At 39.2% G+C, this 18,784-nt stretch overlaps 1 protein-coding gene across 1 annotated transcript in view; it reads right to left on the bottom strand.

The window, feature by feature from the left end:
• Nucleotides 1-18,784, bottom strand: part of PON2 (paraoxonase 2) — a 36,346-nt gene that overhangs the window by 8,553 nt on the left and 9,009 nt on the right. The window contains exons 2-3 of the mRNA XM_007939792.2: nucleotides 15,622-15,692; nucleotides 4,279-4,334 (exon numbers count right to left, since the gene is read on the bottom strand). Of these exons, the coding sequence (XP_007937983.1) occupies nucleotides 4,279-4,334; nucleotides 15,622-15,692 (127 nt within the window). The remainder of the gene's footprint in view (nucleotides 1-4,278; nucleotides 4,335-15,621; nucleotides 15,693-18,784) is intronic.

Raw genomic sequence — 18,784 nt, 5'->3', positions numbered from 1 at the left:
TGGTAGCATAGTGCCTAAGGCACTTGACTGCTAACCAGAAGGCTGGCAGTTCAAACCCACCAGCCACTCCTCGGAAGGAAGATGGGGCAATCTACTTCCTAGTGATACTGCCTCGGAAACCCAAGGAGGGGTCGGGTGCGACTCGACAGCAGATAACAACAACAGTTAAGTTTTGCTAAAGCATGGGAAAGTCATAGAGATTTACATGCTCACTTTGAATCTAACCATGTAACTGAACCTTCCTCTTAATTCTAGTGGTCTGTGACATTAGTCTCTTGGATTGTTTAAAAAAGAGGTATTTGCATTGTCTGAAACTAATGGCATTTTAGTGTTATTTTCTACCTCACTTCTTTGTCTTGGACTGATAGTTCTGGCATTATTGAGCATTTTCTTTGCATTCTGTACATTAATGGGAAGACATGTGATGCTTCACCATTAAGGATGACATTTACTGTAGGTTTCTGGGAAGCTTCCTTCTGTTTCTAGTTTACTTGAAGCTTTTAATGAGGAATGAGTGTTGAATTTTAGTGCTTTTTCAGCACTCAATAGAACGATCTAAGTCTTTTCTCTTTTACATCAGTTAATTAGTAAATTATACATATTTTATGCCGACTCAGTCTTACAATTTTAAGGTATTATCTTGGTGATAATGTGGTTATTTTTTAAGAATCTTCCTTACTTAATTACTTAATACAATGCAATTATATTCCATTCATATTTAAAAGAATGAAAAAAAGAGAATAAAGTCTCATATTGTGCATGAAATTGGACATAATAGAAAGTCCTTTCAATTTTTAAAAATCTATCAACAATGAGATAATTTCAAAGCTGGCCAGCCAAGTAAGAGAATAAACTGGGATTATGCTACTACCAATGAGCCTTGATGGCACAGTGATTAAAGCACTCAACTCTAACTGAAAGATCAGCAGTTTGAACCTATCAGCCACTCCATAGGAAAATGATGTGGCAGTCTGTTTCCATAAAGATTTACATACAGCCTTGCAAACCCTTTGGGGGCAGTTCCACGCTGTCTTATAGTTGGAATTGACTCTACAGCAATGGATTTGGCTTGGTCTTATGCTGTTGCCAAATGACAGGGCCTCTTCAGCTGAGAATAATCTCTATTCTTTACCAGTATCCTGTAAACAATAGTACGGGTTACATGCAAAAGAAATTCTACCAATGAGGGTGGTACTATTCACGGTTAGTCGAATACCAAAAAAAAGAAAACAAACCAAACTCACTGCTATCAAGCCGTTTCCAACTCATGGCGACCCCTACTGGGTTTCTGAGGCTACAAGTCTTTACAGAAGTACAGTGCCTCATCTTCCTTCTGCAGAGTAGCTAGTAGGTTTGAACCACTAACCTTCTGGTCAGCAGTCAAGTGCCTTATCCACTACACCACTAGAGCTCCTCATTTATTTATTTATTTGTTTTTAATTCTATAGCAATGTCATCCAAACTCTCATTAAATGTGGGGTGAGTTAACTTGGAATTAGATGGGTTAGATAGGCTAAAATGCTAGGAGGAAGGCCAAATAACTGCCATGAGTACATACATGGTTTTTACTTAAAGCAGTACACTTGGGGAGATACTAAAGACAACCTGGAGTAAGGTAAAAGTAGTATTAAAATGGGAATATTTTTAACATGCAAGAAAAAGTCATATAACCAAGGAAGGATAACAGAAAAAAAGTAGGAAAAGTTCTGTTGAAATGGCTATAAGATCAGCCACTGTAACATATCTCTCAGCTACAATGGCTACAGAAGCCTGTACAAGCCAAGGCCTCATCTATCCAAGACCAGAAGAACTAGATGGTGCCAGCGACTATTACCAATCATCTGTCTGATCAGGGCCTCAATACATGCCCTGACAGAAGAGGGAAAAAAAAAATGCAGGACAGAAGTCAGATTCTTAAAAAGTGCAGATCTCCTGGACCAACTGAGACCAGAGGACTCAGAGACTACCGCCCTGAAATACATTTTCAACCTTCAACTGCAACTATCCCCTGAGCTCACCTTTTAGTGAAATAACAGAGGGGCACAAAAAATAAAGGATATTACCCATAAGTATGGAGTGTTACTGACAAGCCAGCTATATGAGATCAAAAGGTCATTATTTATTTCGAAAGTAAAAGTAAGAAGATAAGGGGGCAAGGAGACCAGAATACTGGAAATGGAACAACCAGAACACAATTAAAGAGAGAGGTGATACACTGTGAAAAATGGTATCTAATGTCACAGAACAATCTGTATAGAAATTGGCAAATGGAAACCTAATTTACTGTGAGGTAAATTTCACTAAAAACACAATAAAATATTATTTATAAATAAATAAGTAAATTGCTGCAGAGTTACAGGCTTGGAGACCACCACTCTCCTTCAGATTTACGAGGACAAGATCTTGAAATAGGTGAACTCTGGATTACACCAGTTTTGAGAACACATTCTACACAAATAATTGTAACTGCCTTCTACTTTATTCAGGACTTTTGCATCTTAATTTATGCATAATTTTGACTTGCAGCCCTAGTGTTTTCTAAGCCTCTTAACATAGGCATAATAAGAATGTGCTTCTAAATAAATTCAGAGGCCCCCTGGATCATTTTATCCATTCCATGTAGGTAATTCAATAAAAAAACTTTTCTTTTAAAACTATTTTTTTCATTAAATATAAATTTTTGTGCTTCTGCTACAGCTCATACTATTCCTTCTTCCCCTCAGTGGTTACAGCCAGCTGCTCACAGTCTTTCATATAATGACGATAGGAGATTGAAGAGTGTTCTAACCCTCATTCTCTTCTAGCATGCATTCTCTCACCTTTCTCCTAAGTCTGGCATCTATTTTATTAGTGCTGTAACTCTATTTTAAAGTATGTCCAACTCTTTCACATCCCTTCTGAGTTGCAGAACCTGAAAATCATGGATGCTGAGAGGGAATAGAGTAATTACAGGCCGCCTTCAGAGGTGGTTATTTTCCTTCTCAAGAAAAATTGGACCCATGAAGGGGCCCAAGACTCTCAGTGCTGCCATGCTGGGGAAGCAGGTGGTCAGAACCTCCTCAATGGCTCACTTTTATGGATTTCCAATCTGCATGGGTATAAAGGCAGGTCAGCATTACCAAGGCCAATCAATTTAAATGTCTTTTTATTGCATGCCCAAAAAGGATGTTATTTTTCACCTTGTAAGAATGAAGTTAGATATTCAGTCAATGAGTTTCCACTTATGATAGGCTGTTTATATTGAAAAAATAAACAGAAAAATAAGAAAATAAAGCAATCTACTTCCGTAGTGATACTGCCTTGGAAACCCAAGAAGGGGTCGCTATGAGTCGGGTCCGACTCGATGGCACACAACAACAACAACAACATGTCTTGGTTTGGGAGAGCTAGTATAAGTAGGTATCCCTCACTTTTCGAAAGGTCACTTTTGGCCACTTCACTTTTACCAAAGACCTACATTAGTATCTGTTTTTGTTAAGTAAAAGAAATGCAGAGAGGACTTTCGTTTTTATGAAAAGAGGCAAAAAGTGAAGCTAGAGTTGAGCGTTTGTTCCGCAGCCAGTCGTTAAAGAGGCAGTGCACACCCCGAATGGCAAGAGTTATGTCATCAAACTCCTTCTCCAGGAGCTCCTCAGCATCCCGGTATCAAGCCACCATAGCTTTGAATTGTGTGTGTGCATGCTATACATTTGTGTTATTTTAGGTTTTAGGAGTTATTTCGTATGATTTGGTATGTTAGTTTTTTGGGTCTGGGGATGCTCAAAAAATTTTCCCATATAAATTAATGGTAATCTTTCCTTCACTTTACACCATTTCAGCTTATGAAAGGTTTCATAGGAGCGCTCTACTTTCAGATAGCGGGGGAAACCTGAATATTGTTTGAAAATAACTAACAGAATGAGTATTTGTTAAAATTGAGTATCTAATGAGAGAAGTGTGGATACTGTATTTTAAATAATATAATGATAGTATCTAATATCCACAATAATGTCCAATATATCTTTTTTAATAGCACTCTTTTAACACACTGAATATGTTGGAATATTTTACTGCAATGCAGAGGGAAAATAAAGAGCAACAAATCAACTGGTAAACACTTTTCAGCTCTATATTTAGATAAGCTTGAGGAAATTTTGCAAGATCCTGTTAAAACAGACTTTTTACCAGGACACATTTTAGAAAGTGATGGCATTTTGAAAACAAGCTACTGCTTTGTAGACCTAATCAAACACTCTTGTACCTTCTCTACTGAGATTGGGGAAGGAAGGAGATACTCACCACACTAAAGAAAGCCAGACCATTGGGAAGTATGTCAATATCATCAGAGCCAGCTTCTGTAAATTCAAGGAATAGATAAATGTCACGTTCAAATTCTGTTACTTGCTAGATAGTGCATAACTAGGACTCTGTTTATCCCATCACTGTCAGTATCTTTAGGGATAGTTCTCATCTTGTCCAAGGAATCATTCTCTTTAATAAATGTCAGTCTACACTCCTTACTGCAGTGAACTTTTGACTTTAAATATTAGATATTGTGTGTTTACTCAAATCAAAGTCAAGTAATCACCGCATTTACAGCGGTAACACAGAAAAAGTTGACATTGGTATGCTCTTATGATAAACATCCAGATGTCTGTCTAAAAGTAATTGACATCAGGGGAATATTACTTTCAGAAGGAAGGACTCATAGTCATTTAACCATGCAAATATCCTTGTCCTTTTCTCTGCTCATTCAAACTGAAGCAAACACAGACATTTCTCTCATTAACAGAGATGAAACACCTGGGATTACACATTCCTTCTTTAAAAAACAATGCCTGCTTGTTCTCACAAGCAAAGAAAGCTTTCCATGTAATCTTTAAATTCAGGTTTTAAATTACAGAAATAACCAGCAAAAGAAAACTAATGAAAAATACCATGTATCTAAGCCAGCTGATGCTTCTAACTCCTGTCTCTGAGGCAGGTTACAATTACTATTGATTGTTTATTGATTGTCTGCAGTACACTCCACACAGCACAGCAAATAATTAGACATAAGGCCTTCCCAGAGGTCTTACTGTGTAAATTCCACAGACAGATAATAGACCCAAACACAAGAAAAGAGAAATAAAAATGGCTTAGATTAAGCCAAATCATGACACATTCTTTGACTCCACAAAATCCAATCTTCCCCTTTAAGACCTCTCCAAAGATTTCACTAAGATTATTTCTAGGTTGTCAAAACCCAACAGCACCTATCTATCCAGCCCCAGTGCTTTTGATTCATGAGTTTGCATTTAGCCTGTTGCTTCCAGTGTTGCTGGCTCTATCATACAGGAAAAAGGCAAACACAAAAATGCCAAGAACTTCACTTTGTAATGATAGCCCATCTGCCTGTACCTTGGAAGGATGATGAATATAAATTTAAGCAAGGTATAGTAAATGGATCTCAGTCTGGGATCTGTGGATTCCTAAGGACCCCAAAGGGGTTTCAAAGGATCTATGAACCCCCTGACATTCTATGCAAAACTTCTTGTGTATGCAAAGGTGAGAAGTTTTCTGTGAAAAGGGTACTTGGTTTTTAATAGGTTCAAAAAGGGTCTGTAATCCCCCAAAATGGTTAAGTCCTATAGCACTATAGCACTTCTCAACTGAAAATGAATAGGCACCTGGGAAACACAACACACACACACACACACACACACACACACGGTCACATTCCAGTGCCCGTTTTGCTTTCTAGATACATTTAGGAGGAGCTCAATTAATTAAAACAATTTTTCTTGAAAAATTATTTAAGAAATGTAATTAAAAGCATGGGCTGCTAACAAAAAGCTACATGGTTTGAACCCACCAACCACTCCACAGGACTAAGATGGAGCAATCTACTTCTATAAAGATTTATAGTCTTGGAAGCCTGATGGTGGTCGCTAATCAACTTGATGGCAGTATGTTGTTTTTTTTAATGTTTGTAGACAGCGGGAAAAAAAAGATTTTTAGAAAAATATTAACAGCGTTTCTTTGAGTGGTAGAACTGTGATTTTCATTTTATTCTTTATACTTTTTTTGTTTAAATTTTCCTGAGAATGTTATTGTTATTGTTGTTATGTGCTGTCAAGTTGGACCAGACTCATAGCGACCCCTCCTTGGGTTTCCAAGGCAGTAGCACCACAGAAGTAGATTGCCCCATCTTCCTTCTGAGGAGTGGCTGGTTTAAACAGCCAGCCTTCTGGTTAGCAGTCAAGTGCCTTAGGCACTACGCTCCCAGAGCTCCTTTCCTGAAAATAGCAGGTACTACTTTAATAATCAAGAAAAGAATGTTGTTGTTATGTGCCATCGAGTCGGCCCCAACTCATAGTGAACCCTCCTTGGGTTTCTGAGGCGGTATCACTACGGAAGTAGATTGCCCAACCTTCCTTCCGAGGAGTGGCTGGTGGGTTTGAACTGCCAGCCTTCTAGTTAGCAGTCAAGTGCTTTAGGCACTATGCTACCAGAGCTCCTTAAGAAAAGAATAGCATTTTTAAAAGGTATTTTTCATTTCAACCACATTGTAACTTCTTTCTCCTTGATCCCACTGCCTAATTCCAATGAAAATACTGAGCCAAACCCATAGTTTTTCTTTGCAATATTTTCCAGATTGGCTTTCTTCATTTCTATAGTCACAACCGCACTAGGCTTGTATCACGTTATATTACCTTTTTCATTTGATCACTTCAAGAGCAATCAATGGAGAAATTTCTTCTCCCTAATTCACTAATAAAAATGCTCCTGATGATAACAGTAATAATAATAACTAATAACATGATTTAACTGCTTACTAAATACCAAGTTTTTTGTGAAGTGCTTTACATAAAAGGCCTCATATAATTTTCATAACTCTAAGAAGCAAGATTATTATCCCTTATTTTAGACCTGAGAACACGGAACCTTTGAATGGTTAAGCAAATTGCTCAGTCACAAACTACAACTCTTTTTGGTTTAACTTAAAAACCACATCAATATATGCAACCTAATATTTAATAAATACTCTGTCAAAACATCTCTGTTAGAACCACCTCTCCAAAAACACTTCACTTTGTACATTCCACTGTGGTCACGTCTGTATGTTGGCTTTTCCCCAGAATTCTCGCTTCCATGCTTCTCACCAAGAATAATTTCCTTATTCTTCTTCACCAATTAATTCATATCTCTAACTTTTCTTTAAAACATCTCTCAAAACCCTTTTTCTCCAGACAGGCTTCCTAGCTTAGCACACCTGATTCTGATCCCTTCTTATTCCTTTAGAAACTATGTATCTGTGTCAGAGATGACCAATTATTCCCCAGTACTCCTACTACTCTTCTTCCTTTTTAGCAAGAAATCCATGACAGCATTGCTACAGACATTTCCCATCCTTTCTTGCCAAGGAAGATGGTCATGCAGACGTCTAAGTGTGGGTCAACAGGATGTGGGGAAAATATATGGATATTCTTTTTATTTTACTTTACTTGGTACTTGTGTATAAAATAAAAAGAACATCCATGTACTTTTTCTTTCCACTCTTACCTGCCTTGGAAATGGCATCAACTGGAGCTCTGGCCTTAGACCAAGAGGGAAGCAGTAAGTTGAAGATAGCTATGTGGCATCACCAGATCGGGTCGCTGAATGACCACATGGAGCACAGTGACTCTAACGACCTGCAGCTTCTTGCTTACCTTTGGACTATTATGTAAGAGAGAGAGAAAAAAAAAAAAAACCCACAACTTTCTCTTCTTTAAATTTCTATGTTTTAACACAAGTTAGCCTTTACCATACCCAACAGAAAACCCAGTATTTCCCACTTTTTTGGTTCACTAGTTACCTGGTAATGCAGTGGTTAAGTGCTCAACTGCTTACTGAAATGTTGGTGGTATGAACCCACCAGCCACTCCACAGCAGAAAGATGAGGCAGTCTGCTTCTACAAAGATTTACAGCCTAGGAAATCTTACATGGGGCAGTTCTACTCTGTCCTATAGGATCACTGTGAGTCGAAATCTCCAATGGATTAATGGAGTCACCTATGTGCGTTGTTGTTGTTATGTGTCATCGAGTCGGACCCGACTCATAACGACCCCTCCTTGGGTTTCTGAGGCAGTATCACTACAGAAGTAGATTGCCCCATCTTCTTTCCGAGGAGTGGCTGGTGGGTTTGAACCACCAGTCTTCTGGTTATCAGTCAAGTGCCTTAGGCACTATGCTACCAGAGCTCCCTATGTGCATTAATCACCCTCAAAAATATACTATATTGGAAAGAGAATTTGCAGAAGTTGCTTAACCTCTCTGAGGCTCAGTTCCTTGCCTGTTAGCAAAAGAAGAAAGAAACAAAAAACTTATACCTCTGTCTCACCATGATGTTTATAGTTGGCTTGTTTTTCTTTTTTTCATGGGTAAATTGCAAAGTAGATGACAACAAAGGCCATAAATTTTATGGATTTTTTTTACAAAAATCTCCTGATCAGTACTTACCATGAAATTCTTTACTACTAAATGCTTAAAACTGGTAGTTGACTCAAGAGACACAATCCATTCAAAATTTTGTTTTAGTCCAGCATTCTGAATGCCAGCAGTTTCAAAAATGTTTAGAAAATGAGTCGTTTTTAATTTGAGCCTCAAATACAATTAACTAGCTTTTGCTCTTTTAATTTGCATTATTTACATGTTGATATTATGCCAAATTTTCGGTTTGTAAAAGCTGAGTTTCTGCCTGAATGACAGACTCGGAAGGGGTACATAAAATGGAATAAATAGTGAACTTTATTTTCTGTCATATAGAAGGCATACATCTTGTAAGATACTTGGTAGATGACTAGTATGTATTAAAAGAGAAAGACAACATGATATCTAAAGTGCCAGGAGTTTCAAGGTATTCATTTTCAGTGACGGTGAATGTAGCACTGTAGATCTGTAGTATTGTGTATGTGTGTGTGTGTTTGCACGCACACGTGTGGGGATGTACGTGTGCACACATTTACGGGAAAAGAGGGCAAGATGTTAGTGGGTGAGGGATCTCACCTCCTATAAGGCTACCTAGCCTCAAGTTTCCAAACTAGAAACTAAAAAAGAGGAACTCTCTACTCTTGCTGCCTACCCTAAGAAGTTGCTTTTGCCTATCCTATATGGGAACATATGTCCAGCACACTGTTACTTCTTTGTAATCAAAGAGTATCAAATAAGCAACTGTTGTTAAAAATATATAATCACAAGTTATTATTAACAATTACGCATCACTAAAACAGCATCCAACAAATGTGCATATGGTGTGTACTAACCACAGAGGAAAAGGAAAAAGTAAAAAGGAAAGCACAATTCTAATTAGATCTAAAAATATATCCCAAATGTACTTCTAATCACTCATTGTTTCTGCTCTGTTGCCTTTTGAAGTGCCTCAGAGGCATTAAACACTTCACAAGAGGGGCCATAGGTGACATATTTCCTCTTTCTTTCCAATTCCAGACAGCAGCTCGCACACATCACAACATAAAGGTCATAGACACAGACAGATGCCTGTTTGGAATACAAATGTTGCTTGGCTTGTTGTTCTCCCAGGAGCCCTCCATTCAGTGAGTTGTAAGTAGAATACACTTGGCAGTTTGTCCTATAGTGTATCTGGCCATGCCCTATTGTCTACTCTGAGACTTGAATTCATAGAAGGTGGACTTCACAGGGCCAAGGGCTGTTTAATTATTTGATAATTATTAACTCAGTAGCAAAGGTAACCTTAGACATCACTGACCCAGCTCCCCAACCTTGAACTCTACCCATGACAGATGCCATCTGGCCTCTGCTTAGTGACTACTTCTCAGGGGGCTCTTCTTGGTTTCAACCAAAAGGCAGGATAGAGTTGCTGGGTTGTTTGGAACTCCAGAAAAACCTTACTTCTAGAACTGTACAGTTGCATTATCCAGCACAGAGCTAGTCAATCTGGTATTTGGAAATGAGTTTGCATCCTCTTGCTAAGTGTTTGGGCAACTGAAATGAAGGAAAAAACTGAGCAGAAAGAAGTCAAGCATCTGAGGTGAAGGGTAATAAGGCTTGGAAAACACAAACGTAGCCATGGGGGGAAACAGAGATAAAAGACATGGGAAACAAATGTGTAAAGAATGAGAGGCAAGTAACAGAACCACAAAGACACTTTGAAGCTGGAAAGGGTGCTCTGAAAACTAATGATTTCATGAAACTGAAGCCTTCTTGTGTGTGGTCCAGAGAAGGGTCACTACTCTGTTTTTCTGAAAAGTGCATTATGGAAGCCATTCTATAAGAGCTACATAGGCTACTACTCCAATTGTGTGATATTCTGGAAAAGGCAAGCAGAGACAGTAAAAAGTTTACTGGTTACCAAGGATTCAAGGGACAGGAAAGTAGGGATGAACACGTGGCATTTTTAGGGCAATGAAACTATTCTCCATAATGCATGTAATGGTGGATACATGACATTATGCAATTGACAAGCCCCACAAAACTGTATAACACAGAGTGAACCCTAATGTATGGCCTTCAGTTAAGAATAATGTATCGATATTGGCTCATCAATTGTAACAAAGGCACCACACTAACCAAGACTTTTGAAGAAGCTATGTGCAGGGTAGAGGGGCACGGAAACTCTCTGTACTTTCTGTGCAGTTTTTCCATAAACCTAAAACTGCTGTGAAAAATAAAGTCTTTTTTTTTTTTTTTTTTTTAAGCATTGCAAACGCTGTTTGGAGTGAATATGGTTACAAATAGAGGTAATTAGATTTTAGTGTTGCCAATTACAGGGTAATTTAGCAAAGACCACGAGAATTTTAAATATGTATGCCAAATGAGCAACAATTTCACTACCAATGATTTTGCCTACAGATAACAAATACAGAACTATATGTACAATGATGTTCACTGATTTGTTTCTAGTTGCTAAAAACTGCAGACAACTCAAATGTGCAATAAGAGGGCATTTGTTAAATGAATTGTGGTCCATGAAAATATTAAAAAGAATGAGGTAAATGTATGTGTGCTGGTGTGGAAGGCTGTCCACATTGTATTACGAATTAAGCAGATTATAGAATATTTATACAAAGATGCAACTGTGAAAAAAAGACATAATTATGCATATATTTTATGTATTATTGAAAGTGACTAGAAACTATTTTTGAGGTAATTTCTGTAGGAAAGTAGAGAGTTTGCTGAGAGACTTTTATTTTCTATTTTACATCTTTCTATACTGCTTTAACATGTATGTTTACATGAGTGTGGATGTGTGTGTGTGTGTATATATATATAAATATATATATACACACACATATATACACAAACATATTGCAGTGTAGTAAATTACCTGGTATGTCTTTTCTAGCTATAAGTCTTTGGAAACTCCATGGTGGAATTTGCCGTGAGCAACTGAGGAGCTCCTGATTGTTAAAGTTATCCACCTGAGGTATTTCTGTTGAGAGTGGCACAAAGCAATATTCTGGGAAATTAGCTCTCTCTCAGGTGCTTAGAATTCTGATGTTATGATTGGTTAGTTTGGCCACTCTGCCAGGCTCAAAAGGAGCCCTCCTAAAGGCAGAAAGAGTCTCTCTGACTGCTGGTTGAGAGAGATGTGCGGCTGAGAGAAACGCACTCCTGAGAGACACGTGCCGCTGAGAAAGAGACAGTGAGAGACACGCATTGCTGAGAGAGATACCAAGAGACACACACTGCTGGGAGAGAGACTGAGAGAGACTGTTGGCTGAGAGACGGCAAAACTGAGAGAGACTGAGCGTTTTTCCTGAACTTGGGTTGTACCCTGGTGCTTCCCTAATAAACCCCATAATCTGTGAGCTCTGTGTGGCCACTGCAGCAAATTATTGAATGCAGCAGAGAGGTGGTGGGTGCTGCAGGAGGAAAGGTTGTTGTCAGGGCTGGTCAAATGGTTGGAGGGGGGCAGCATGTCTGGCCTCACAGGAATAGGCCTTGGGTGCTGATGGTTATTCTGTCTTCCTCTTGTGGAGTCAGAGGAGGTCAGAAGATACAGCCTCCCTGGCCCTTTGGCAGTTGGTGTCAGAAGTGCTGGGAATCACTGCAGTGGCTCCAGACTCATAGAAGCATGGGATTTTGTAAAAGAAGGAAGGGGCCTAGGAAGTGAAACTTTGAATTCTTAGATGGTTACTCTGGTTGCTCTTACCTATTAAAAGAGAAAATTGATTCAGAGGCTAGGGCTTTTGGTTACACCCAGCCAAAGCCTAAGGCCATATACATAGAATGAGAAGGTAATCACGGTGAAAAGATGTACCTGGAATGTCTTAAAAAGGATTATGTGATTGGATTATGTGTATATCTGAATGTACTACAGGTACTGAATGTTCTCTTACCTGCTTGTACATTAGAAATGACTATAGGGTATATAGATAACAGAGAGTGTGTAAGTCCGCCTTCAGCCAATACTTGATTGGATATGTTAAAAGGGGAAACAGAATTTGCCAAGAAGAAACACAGGCTTTTATTTCAAACTCTGTGTGTAGAGTATAGGGGGCTTAGATAGAAAACCTGAGCCCCACCCAGTACTACTGAGGGAACAGAAGATCTGTATTTGAAGACAGGACCTACAGAAAAAAGAAAAAAAAAAATGAATGTTTGGCTTTTTGAATTTTGAGCAAGCAGTTAGGCTATGGGTGTATCAAGGCGGGAAAGTCATGGTCCACGAGAGAAACCCCTTCTAGGACTGAAAGTTAAAGGGAGCCAGTGAGTAGTAAGCTTGTAAGCTGCTCACTTGTGACCGCCTGGGTCCACTTGAATGGAAATTGGGGGAAATGCAGCAAAGAAGAAACAGGCAGAGCTTGGTACTCTTTGACCTAGGCCACAGAGGCTGGGGATGAGAAGAAGGGCTGGCTGGTCTGAAGTGCAATGAGTTGTGAGCCCACGGGCATTGAAATAGTCCCTGAGGACTGAGGATGTGAGAGAAGGTGCTGGCTGGTCTGAAGTGAGGGGAAGACTCCCAAACTTGGCAGCTGGAACCCATGACCTAGCTGGGACGGCTAGGGCTGAGCTGACCAGAACTCGACCAAATGAAGAGGAAGATGTTTGACACTGAGCTGATGTAAAGTTACAGCAGTTTGATGGCTATGCTGGGCTTGTTTATGGATGCAGATGCTCAAAGTTTCCAAGCAGAAAAGAAGATTCTTCAGTAAGAAAGGAACATGCTTGCCTCCTCACAGTACTGGTTTGACAGGGATGGGTAAATTAGAAATTGGCTACCTAAATTGGGAGAAGATAAAGGCATGAAATGGCTGGCTTACATACTTTAATGGTGTGGTTATTCCTAAATTGATGGTGAAGGGGATGTTAATTTTTGAAGTATGAAATAAATAATGGCTAGAAAAGCCAGGGGATGGCCTGCGGTGTAGTAAATTATCTGCTATGGCTTTTCCAGCCATAAGTCTTTGGAAACTCTGTGGTGGAATTTGCCATGAGCAACTGAGGAGCTCCTGATTGTTAAAGTTATCCACCTAGGGTATTTCTGTTGAGAGTGGCACAAAGCAATGTTCTGGGAAGTTTGCTGTCTCTCAGGTGTTTCTGATATTGGGAATGGATAGTTGCCCACTCTGCCAGGCTCAAAAGGAGCCCTTCTATAGGCAGAAGAAGTCTCTCTGACTGCTGGCTGAGAGACACATGCTGCTGAGAAATACCGAGAGACATGCATTGCTAGGAGAGAGACACCAAGAGACATGCATTGTTGGGAGAGAGACTGAGAGAGACTGTTGGCTGAGAGACGGTGAGCAGAGAGACTGAGCATTTTTCCTGAACTTAAATTGTAGCCTGGTGCTTCCCTAATAAACCCCATTATCTGAGAGTTCTATGTGGCCAATGCAGCAAATTATCGAACCCAGCAGAGAGGTGGTGGGTTCTGCGGGAGGAACGGTTGGTGTTAGGGTTGGTGAAAGGCTGGAGGGAGGCAGCATGTCTGGCCTCACAGAGATAGGCCTTGGGCTACTGATAGTGATTCTGTCTTCCTCTTGTGGGGTTAGAGGAGGTCAGAAGATGTGGCCTCCCTGCCCTTTTGGCACATATATACATAATATATAAATGTACATATATTTATATATATACACAAATATTATATATATATAAATGTATATATCTATATAAATATACACAAAAGCACACACACATATATATAAATTTTAAATACTACATAGTAGTTAAAAAAAACTCTGTGTATTTACATAAGTTTCCCAAATAAAGTATTAAGCGTAAAACACTAGTTCTGAAATCTTACATATAATTTGATTCCATTTGTGGTTTTTTTTTTTTTGTGTGTGTGTGTGTAAAAACTCATAAATGAAATCGGAAGGGATACTCAAACATCGGTTTTACAATGTTACCTATGAGAAGAAGAGTAGAATACTTCAGTGTGAACTAGATTTTAATTTCTTAAAAAACAAAAACAAAACCTTAAACTGTTTCTGCCATTTCCAGAGAAAACAAAAAGCAATTCCAACTCATAGCGACCCCTCCTTGGTTTCTGAAGTGGTTTCTCTACAGAAGTAGATTGCCCCATCTTCCTTCCAAGGAGTGGCTGGTGGGTTTGAACCGCCAGCCTTCTGGTTAGCAGTCAAATGCCTTAGGCACCATGCCAGAGAAATGTACTGCTATATAAGGGACAGAAGGGACATGGTGGTATTTCCACACTGTGGCCCTCAGAGTAAAACTATAGACAAATGGGTCAAGAGTTTTTAAAGTCTAATCACATACTCATAATGACAGGTGAAAAGCTGAAGGGTCAGCTTTGTCCAAAATCACATGGCAAATTTATGGCAGAGTCAGAACTAGAAACTAGTTGTCTCAACTTATAATTCTTTTTGATTCTGTTATTTCATGAACTACCTCTAAGAAAAGTCACTATTTTTATTGTTCATTATCAATTCCACAATATTTACTATCCATTATGGCCTAGGCACTATGGTAGATGGTAATGGGTACAAGGCAAGTAAGACATGGATTCTGCCCTGGAAGAACTTGTAGACAAGCTAAGGAGACCCTAGTGGGAGGAATGAATCTGGAGAGGCCCCTCTGACCACAATAGAACTAGGGCTTGTTCTCAGGATCCTTCTTCAAGACTCTGGCACTATGTGCATCTGCACAGAGTCAAGAGGACAGGGCAACCCTACCAATTTTTTCCCCTTCTTCAATCATAGCCTTTGATGATAAAATAATATGTTTTTTTCAATACATATGTGTGGTCTGCATTAGGCAGACCAGATGTGCATTACAGAAGAATGAGCAAGATAAACACTATTCCTGCCTCCATGATACTTACCTTCTTTCTGACTTATCTTCATTAGCTGATCATTAAGCTAAAAGAGAACTTAGACTTCAATGGCCACACATGACAAAGAATACTTTATAGAAATAGTTCAGAAGTCACAAAACAAGCAAAAAATCAAACAATAAACATAGCATTACATAAATAATTACAGCGAGTGTTAAGAGAGAAAAAGTACTAGGTGCATGTAATCAAAAGAGATTGACCAAAGACATTTTTTGTTCATCTAATCTGATTTATAAGCTGAAAAAAAAAAAATTAATGACATGCCAAAATCATAGTAATGATTTTTTATAGTGTTAGTGACCAAACAGCATAATGTGTAGAAGTGTCTTCTTATACATACCAATTCCTTTAATCAGGTGACAGTTTGGAAGGTCTACAGGGTCTACTTCTCGGGAGGCTTTAAGTCGATTTCTATTAAAAAAAGAAGAAGAAAGAAACCTCTACTTGTTTATGTACTCCCTGTCTTGTTTCAGAAAAGAGTTAAGGAGGCATACAGCAATACAGAAAATACAGCATAAATCTAAAGCAGATGAAAGAAGCTAAAAAACCAGGGTAGCAGCATCAAATAGCACATAAAATCAAGTTAAAACAAAAATACATAGCACACAGTTCTACACATGGGCATGGGGGCTAAAAGTCAGCCATCAACTCAGGAAATAAAGCTTCTACATGCAAATTCCTCTGCAAATATAAACATGACACCAAGTCATATTTCTCACAGCTCTAGTGCTTGGGAAGAGAGCTTTAGAAGTAGATCCAAAACTCCTGTCTTCATTCTGAGGTTACAAAGGAGCCAAATGACACTCCAACCTCTGCAAAATGACCATATGAGCATCATATGTGACTGAAAGGAGGCCTAGAGGAAATGGCCTTGCTTGGAGCCTGGCACAAAGAAGAAACCCCACAAGTAATTATTAAGACTTCAGAGGATCTACCAGTGGATACCCAGAAAGCACACAAACTGAACAGGTATGAGAAGATGAATGGTATTACACGCATGGATATATACAGATTTGACAGAGCATTATTTCTACATATGTATGTACATGTACTATAAACATATCCACATATATAGTATTTATATAGGGGGCAAAGTTATGAAAACTTCTTAGGTATAACCAAACATCTTGAGGGAATGAGTCACTGGGTTTGGGGGCTCAGGACTATAGTCTTGGGGGACATCAAGGTCAATCAGCATAATATAGTCTACAAAGACAATGTTCTACATCCTACTGTGGTGAGTAGTGGCTAGGGTCTTAAAAGAATGTGAGCAGTCATGTAAGGTGCAACTATTGGTCTCTTCGCATCCAAAGCAAAGCAGAGTAAGGAAAATCTAAGACGCAAGCAAACAATCAGTCCATAAGTCTAATGGATCACACGGACCTAAGCCTCCACAATCCTGAAACCAGAAGAACTAGATAGTGCCAGGCTACCACAACTGACTTCTCAAGAGAAGGTCCTGAAAAAAGTGTGAGAAAAATATGGAACAAAACTCAAAATCATAAAAAAAAAAAAAAGACCAGGCTTACTGGTCTGATAAAGACTGGTGGACCTCCTGAGACTATGGCCTTTTGACATTCTTCAAGTCTGGAACTGAACCCACCCTATGACTCAAGTTTCAGCCAAACAACAGACAGGCCTATGAAGTGAACAATAACACCAGAGAAGTACGCATTTAATGTCTATTAAAACAATCAACCACATGGGGTCAAACAGGTAGCATTTCCCCAGGAGTAAGACTCAGAAGACAGGAAGAGATAGTGGAAAAAACGATGAGTGGAAACAGTAAACACAGGGAGGAAGTGGAAACAGTCTATTACAGTGCAGGGATTGCAATCAATATCATGAAACAAAATATGTATAAATTGTTGAATGGAAAATCAATTTTTTCTATAAAGTTTCACGCAAATAACAAAAAAAAGTTAAAAAAAAAAAAGGACCTAAGAAGAAGAGGTCCCACCCCCATGACAATAATGGGGATGGGAAAGCTGGACAACACCAGCTAGTTCAAAAAATACTAGATCGTAATATTCCAGAATATGAGTTTTGCTGTTGTTGCTGTTGTATGTGCTATTTGTTGCTGTTGAGAGGTGGATGAACTTGGAGGACACTATGCTGAGTGAAGTAAGTCAATCTCAGAAGGACAAATATTGTATCAGTCCACTAGGAGCTCTGGTAGCATAGTGGCTAAAGCACTTGACTGCTAACCAGAAGGCTGGCGGTTCAAACCCACCAGCCACTCCTCGGAAGGAAGGTTGGGCAATCCTGCTTCCGTAGTGATACTGCCTCGGAAACCCAAGGAGGGGTCGCTATGAGTCGGGGCCAACTCGAGGGCACATAACAACAACAACAACAACTAGTATGAAATGTCAAGAAAGTTACATATGGAAGGAAACTTTGTTACCAGGAGTGGGAGGGGAGGAAAAATTGCCAGATAAGTAAGAGAAAAGTGTTGATTTGGGTGAAAGGAAAGGCAATATACTGAAATGGAGTGAGCGACAAAATAACACTAAGGAAAAGGAAGACACAAAGACGTCACGAGAGGTACAGACAACAAAGATAAACACTTTTACACACATAATAAGTACTGCATTATGAGTAATACAAACATTAATCTACAAGTGGATACATAGGTAGACACACTAGATGATCGGTTATATCTAGGCAAAAGGGAATATACCCATGACTGTATATAAGTTTGGTAGATGATATTTCTACATACATATATGTATGTGCTATAAGAATGTCCATATATGTAATATAGCTAATGGGGCAAAGTTATGATAACTTCTTAGTCACAGCCAAACACTGTGAGGGAGTGAGTTGCTGGGTCCACAGGCTCGTGATCATGGTTGCAGGGTTATTAATTTCAATTGATATAATATTGTTGTTGTTATTTGCTGTCAAGTTGGACCCAACTTATAGTGACCCCTCCTTGGGTTTCCGAGGTGGTATCACCAAGGAGGGGTCGCTATGAGTCGGGGCCGACTCGACGGCACATAACAACAACAACAACATCACTACTGAAGTAGATTGCCCAACCTTCCTTCTGAAGAGTGGCTGATGGCTTTGAACCGCCAGGCTTCCAGTTAGCGGTCAAGTGCCTCATATTACACAAAAACATAGAAAAAGAAAAAGCTTATAAGCAGCCATCTAAGATGCAATAATTGGTCTCTCCTTGTCCAGAGAAAAGAAGAATGAAAAAAATCAAAGATGCATGGAAAAAAGTAGTCCAAGGGACTGGTGGACCATGCAAACCTCAGCCTGTATGACCCTGAGACCAGAAGAACTAGATGGTGCCTGGCTACCACTGCCAATCACAGAGAAAGAGATCAAAACTGGAGATCCTGGATAGAATGGGGGAAAATGTGGAACAAAATTCAAAATCATAAAAATGAGCAGGCTTATTGATCTGAAAGAGACTTGGTGAAATCCCCAAGAGTATGGCCCTTAGTCACCCTTCTGGCCTGGAATTGAACTCACTCCTGTGGCTTCCAGCCAAA

This window comes from Orycteropus afer, unplaced genomic scaffold (assembly GCF_000298275.1).
Source record: "Orycteropus afer afer isolate SDZICR_OR568_19922 unplaced genomic scaffold, OryAfe1.0 scaffold00063, whole genome shotgun sequence".
Lineage (NCBI taxonomy): Eukaryota > Metazoa > Chordata > Mammalia > Tubulidentata > Orycteropodidae > Orycteropus > Orycteropus afer.
The sequence above is the reverse complement of the archived record's forward strand: the minus strand, read 5'-3'. Positions and strand labels throughout refer to the sequence as shown.